This window comes from Stegodyphus dumicola, chromosome 8 (assembly GCF_044657685.1).
Source record: "Stegodyphus dumicola isolate Sdum_Otavi_A_Nest chromosome 8, ASM4465768v1".
NCBI lineage: Eukaryota > Metazoa > Arthropoda > Arachnida > Araneae > Eresidae > Stegodyphus > Stegodyphus dumicola.
Genome location: NC_140775.1, coordinates 174,678,908 through 174,684,907, shown reverse-complemented (window position 1 = coordinate 174,684,907; position 6,000 = coordinate 174,678,908). Strand labels below are relative to the sequence as shown.

The following is a 6,000-nucleotide window of genomic DNA, read 5'->3' as shown; positions in this document are numbered from 1 at the left end:
TTCTGAGGGTGGATTGACCGCGTAGAGCCGGCACCTGGCTGGCGGAACGTGAAATTAAAAACTAGATCAATAATCTATAGAAGAGTAATTAAAATGTTTTGGTAGCATACGAGTCATTAACATGCCTAAATGTTTCTTATGCAATAATTTCCTTAATAGTTCCGAGTTTAGTTGTTTTTCATTGTTTAAAAACACACAAATTAAGTAGATAACTAAGAAAAGTGTAATAAATAAGAAAAACAATTATCTTAATTATTTTTATCAAATCTTTTACAAATATTACAGTTTATCCTGTAACAAAGACTAATAAAAATCGGATTGCAAAGATTATATCGGCTGCGTTAAAATATTTTCATGAGATAATTGATGTAGAAGAAAGAAAAAGCTCAGAATTTTTTTTTATTTTTCTAAACAATGAAATGACTTCATTAATTCTTTTATATAATACTGAAAAAATAGTTTTCAAACTAAGGAAAAAACAATTAAAAAAAAAAAAAAAATCTAAACGAGCTGTTTCTTTACAGTTAATTGAATTATTTTTCCCTCTCAAGAAAAAGCTACTTTTATGTTTAAGGAAACAAATATAAACTACGATGACGGGCGAAAAAAAAAAGAAGATCTGTTGCATAAATTCCGCATTTCAAATACGAGGAAATTGAAATTGTCACCCGACTTTTTTCAAAAGCTGTATATCTTGAAGTATGTTCTTAAGTTCAGCTTTCTTCTTTTCCATCAATTCTATGCTTCGGTTGGAGCACTGGTGCAGATATTCTTTCAACCTTTCGATCAGTTCTTCAATCTGTTTCGAAATAAAACTGATTTAAATTTTGGTATCAAACATTAGCAAAGTTTAAGACGAGTTATAAGCGCTCTGATTCAAGCAAAGAATAATTGTACATTACTATAAGCTAAATCTATAAAAGTGTTAATCTACTAAAAATACACTATGTCCCAAGTTATAATCCAAAATGTTTGTAATAAAAATAATATACTGTAAGGTTTTGTATGATCATATCTTTCGATCCAAAACTAATATCGCTGCGCCAATCCTCATAAAGATAAGAATCTTTTTGTGAACCTAAGTTTCCAACAGTTATTTTTAAGTTTATATACCTTTCCTTTCTTTCCTGGCTTCAGCTTACAAATACCTTACCAGAATGAGTTTTTAGAATCGCGTTCAATGCAAATGAGAAGGAATGGTATTTAAGTCGAAATTCCACTGACTTCGAGAGAGAGAATCAGAATTTCTGAATAGCGCGCGTTTGCCTTTTGACTATCTCTCTCTAAGCTGTTACTACACTCAGCCGTATTACGTTCCCTTGATAGCTTCGCTAGAAAATTCGATATTTAGGGGCCACATAGTTTAGAACTGTGTTAGCTTCGGCTAAATCTCTTTAATTAGTCATTAGTTAAGTTCTTATTTCGTATATTTTTGAGTTTAAGCCCAAGTGAAGGCTTTGTTCAATCTATTCATGAGAAAGGGACAGTCTGTAACCTTTTGTTTGAGCAATAAAGGGTAATTAATCCTTCTTGAGTGTTACGTTTCTGTTTCTGGACTTAAATGATTATTCGCTTAGTAATTCAATAAGTTTCTCAACTCTGAGTTAATAGTTAAAAGGGAGGAACACTACAGGTTCACCTCAATGTCAATTTAAAGGCTGACATCATTTTTTTTATACTATGAAAGTATTAATTGTCCCTGCAATGTCTCCGTTTCATAGATTTACCCCATAAATGTCGACTTCCAAACTTCACGACCATTGTGAGAGCATATGAACTGTTAGCAACCTCTCTGTCATCACTGCATCTTGATCTCAAGGTGATAATTAAACAATGATTCTACTGATCGTATGATCTTGCGGTACACCAGGGTTTCTTAAACTGTAAGTCGCGACCCCCCAAGGGGGTCGCTGGACCTGCAGCAAGGGTCGCCAAAAATTTTAGCAGTTTTGATATTTCTTTAACTTATTACAATAATTTTACAATTACAAGATATTTTTACACAATGCGTCTGAAAATAGATAAAGATAAGACAATAAAGACAAAGAAAAAAACGAAAACGTTGCGACGCATTCTTTTTATAATATAAACGTTCATTTTCCTTGCTTTGGACGTGACGCTGTCATTTCGCTGTAACTTACTTAAAATTTTCACGTTGTTTTATGTCTTAAAATTAGAAATTAAAGTTAATGACCTAAAACTGCAATAGTATATTACAGTACAAGTGAAAATATTGACAGTTTCACTCACGCGTGTGTCGAATTTGCGCAATATTTATAGGGTCCCAAAAATTTTTTGTAAATATTATGGGTTTCTGGGGGTCGCGAAAAAATCTCGGTGATAAAAAAGGGTTGCGACTGAAAAACGTTTAAGAAATCCTTAGACCATGATGAATATCCTAGAACCTAAAATGCATAAAAAAAAATTAAATAAATGAAAAGGAGAACCTAATTTCTTCTTTAAAATTTGTCAGACTGACTAAGAATATAAAATGCTATGAAACCCTGAACAAGAGATAACTCCTAAAATATTGCAACTAACTAGATTTTGGGACATTGCCTATCCGTTTTAAAGACATGAAGCCTACATCCATAAGTTTTCTTTAAATTCATTATTCTTTCAATACAAACAATGCATGATTACTAATTTATCTTGCTAATAATCTACTGTAGTTTCTGCAGTTCTTACGCAGCCAATACGATTAATGCAGCAAATCTTAAGATACACCTTGTATTAAAAAAAGAAAAAGGGACATTCTATGGCTCCGGTTCTACTTGACCGATTGTCGAAATTTAGCCTGCGTTTTCCATGTCGCGATATCGCATCTTAGGATATGTGTTAGATTTATATATAGCATTATTCTAACATAGGTATTTTGACACGAAATCGGACTTTTTCTGAAATAACATACCAATTTTTCCATATTTTGATTCTGCGATTTAAATTATGCCTTGATATTAAATTTTGTAATTTTTGGTGTGAAATTTATGGAGAAATTTAAAAAACTTTATCTTGGCGCATTTGTTTTAGTTTGCGGCAAGAATAATTTACTTGACCAACTTCTTCATTTATAGCAACTTATTTTCCTTTCGTTTTTTTTTTATTGTACACGAGCGGAAAAAAGGTCATCGTTCATACTTTCAAATAATTTTAACAAAGTGCGTTAACCACATTTGGCGTTATTATTGCTTATAACAAATATGCAAAATTCCAAAACACGCCAATATGCAAATTTACGTATTATATCTTAGGGAATTTTGAATAAAAACTCTATTTTTTGGCAGGTATGCTTAGAAATATATCTATTTTAAGATGATGATAAAAAGTTTATATAGATTATAGTAAATTTTCGAAAAATATATAAAAATTATTTAAAAATAGAAACTTAAAAATAAATCATAAAAAATAGGCCAATTTTATTTGGGATAAACCTAAATTCTGAAATATGAAAGGAAGAATCAAATAAGTTTAATAAAAAAAAGAGCTATTAATAAATATATACATAATTATATTAACATAGAGGAGCTAAAATTTTGAGAGCTAATTTTTTAAACACTACACTTCGATTTTTACAAAACGTGGCACTTTGGCATAATTTGAGTTGTAGAATCGAAAGATGGAAAAAAATTGGCATGTCATTTCCGAAAAGGTCAGACTTTGTGTCAAAATACCTATGTAAGAACAATGCTAAATATAAATCTAATATATATCCTAAGTCGCACTTTTGAGACATGGAAAACGCAAGTTAAATTTCCAGTAAATTGGTCCAGTAAAAAGGAAGATATAGAACTGTTCTTTTTCTTTTTTTTTTTTTTTTTTTTTTTTTTTTTTTTTTGGTAGCAAGGTATACCACCACTCCATTATCATTTTATTTATGTACCTGCTGAGATACGTTCTTGAGTTTGTTTAGAAATTAATATAGTCAATGAATTCCTCAAAGAAAACGTATTTTATGAAATGAAAATTTTATGAATGAGAAATTTAGAGAAATACGATCTGAAATATAGGAAGACTGATTTAAAATCTTATAGCCTTTTTTAAAGGGAGGATCTAGGATGTATTTATATTACTTCTGCTGCAAGAACTGCAAGCATAAAGAAGAAGATAAATGATAAAGTTTGTAATATTAATTCTGACATTTCAGGGAATTTAATTGCATTTAAGTATTACTCAGGTAAGAAATGATACCCTTGTTGAATGTGTGTGAAATGTATTTGAATTAAAGGAAATTGTACAATCTCAACATTTATATGAAAAGTTTGAGTAAGTATTTAATTATACGTATTTGGAAGCCCTATGTAATCAAAATAACAGTCATGCTTCAGTCTTTCCAACATTTTAATAACACTGTTGAGAAAATATTGAGTGATATTCCGCCATTCTTATCTCAGTTCCATAACTATATCAATTTTAGTATTCATCGGCAGGACTGTTATCAGCAGTGTGTATTCTTGGGCCATCTTATTTATGTTTATGGAATTTAAGTCAAAGAAGAAAACATGGCCAGATCATTTTCTCTGTTCAGCCGTTGTACAGTGGGTCATCCACACAAGTTAAACGGTGATAACAGATGCTACTATCAACAAGATTGGATGGATGAATTTCCTACAACAGCTCAAAATTTCCTTACTTGTTGATTAGCTTTCGACAACAATAGTATTGAAGACTCGCGGTTCCTTTTTCCAAGATTAGCAGATCTATTCATGTATTATTTTTATTTCTCACAATTACATCAGAATCTCTATAATGATAACTGCAAGGATTAGTCAAGGAGAGATTTCATGCTACGGATGTTGCCGTTTTTCTAAATATATAAAACATCAGATAACAGAATCTGCTTTATTAATGAGCAAAACATAAGCTCACTGCTCGCTAGTCGCGTTGGAATATCCATGGCACCATTAATAATGATTTCCTTTACGTGCTGTATTCAGTAAAACATCGTGGTCTTAGAATGTATGGATATGGCAAGCACAGTATTCTGTTCTTTCTGCTTCAACACAACTCCATTATGATGACATCTTTTTATCTTTACGTCTCTATATAATAATCTGCTTCTGGGGTTATTTTGTAGAATCGACACTGTGTACATTTTGAATGCCAATCAATTTCCTGAAAATGTTTTTTAGTCAGGAAACAAAACTTTAGACAAATAAATCTCTACAACTCATGTTCACCATTCTTCAAATTCTGCAAACTGCCATGGATACTTCCCCATAGTTTCTTCATTACATGATATGTTATGTATCATAATAACTAAAAAAGGAACTTGCAGTGTAATCCATGATAAAAGAACACTTGTCTATACACTTTTATCACCATTCAACAATCTTCTGTTGTCCCTAATTCCACATATTTTTCATAATCAGCAGTACCTACCTCTTCTATCAATCGATTTCAGTAAACTGCTTTTACTAAAAACTAGTTTTCATGATTTAACACTTGTTTATGGAAATCTATTACCATTTCTTAAAACTTTAATAACTATTCTCGGTTTACAATTAAAGCACTACTGCAGGCAATTTTCGGTACTGAGCAGGAAACGTTTTCAAAATTATTTTTATATTAGAAGTTCCTGAAATCATTTGAAAATTTTTAAGAACATCAAATGCTCCAGATTTTAAGGCAGTGTTCCTCTTCCACATAATTTCCTGCCTTCTCTAATATGCTAAAAAGCTAAACTAAGTGGCGCAACAGCCCTAGTGGGCCGTGGCCTGCATTGGCTCGATATCTGCTTTCCCAACCGTATGCCCCGGGCTACATGGGCATATGCCCTGGACAAGTAATCAGCTTGTCGAGAGACCCCAGGCCTTTAGGCCTCAAGCGAACTTGTAACTCATTTTATCGACCCACTCAAGGGATGAAATCATGAGACAACCATGCCGAGCCCGTGGATCGGACCCAGGACCTGTAGTGTTGCTGCGCAGCGCGCCTCTCTCTAATATACTAGTGTAGAGAATTAAAGCAACAAATTCATTTTTCAGTAGACAACTATGAAAT

At 32.0% G+C, this 6,000-nt stretch overlaps 1 protein-coding gene across 1 annotated transcript in view; it reads right to left on the bottom strand.

The window, feature by feature from the left end:
- Positions 1-273: 273 nt before the first annotated feature.
- LOC118194841 (uncharacterized) overlaps positions 274-6,000 on the bottom strand; it is a 35,426-nt gene continuing 29,699 nt past the window's right edge. The window contains exon 6 of the mRNA XM_035366053.2: positions 274-799. Coding sequence (XP_035221944.2) covers positions 665-799 — 135 coding nt within the window. The 3' untranslated portion in view covers positions 274-664. The remainder of the gene's footprint in view (positions 800-6,000) is intronic.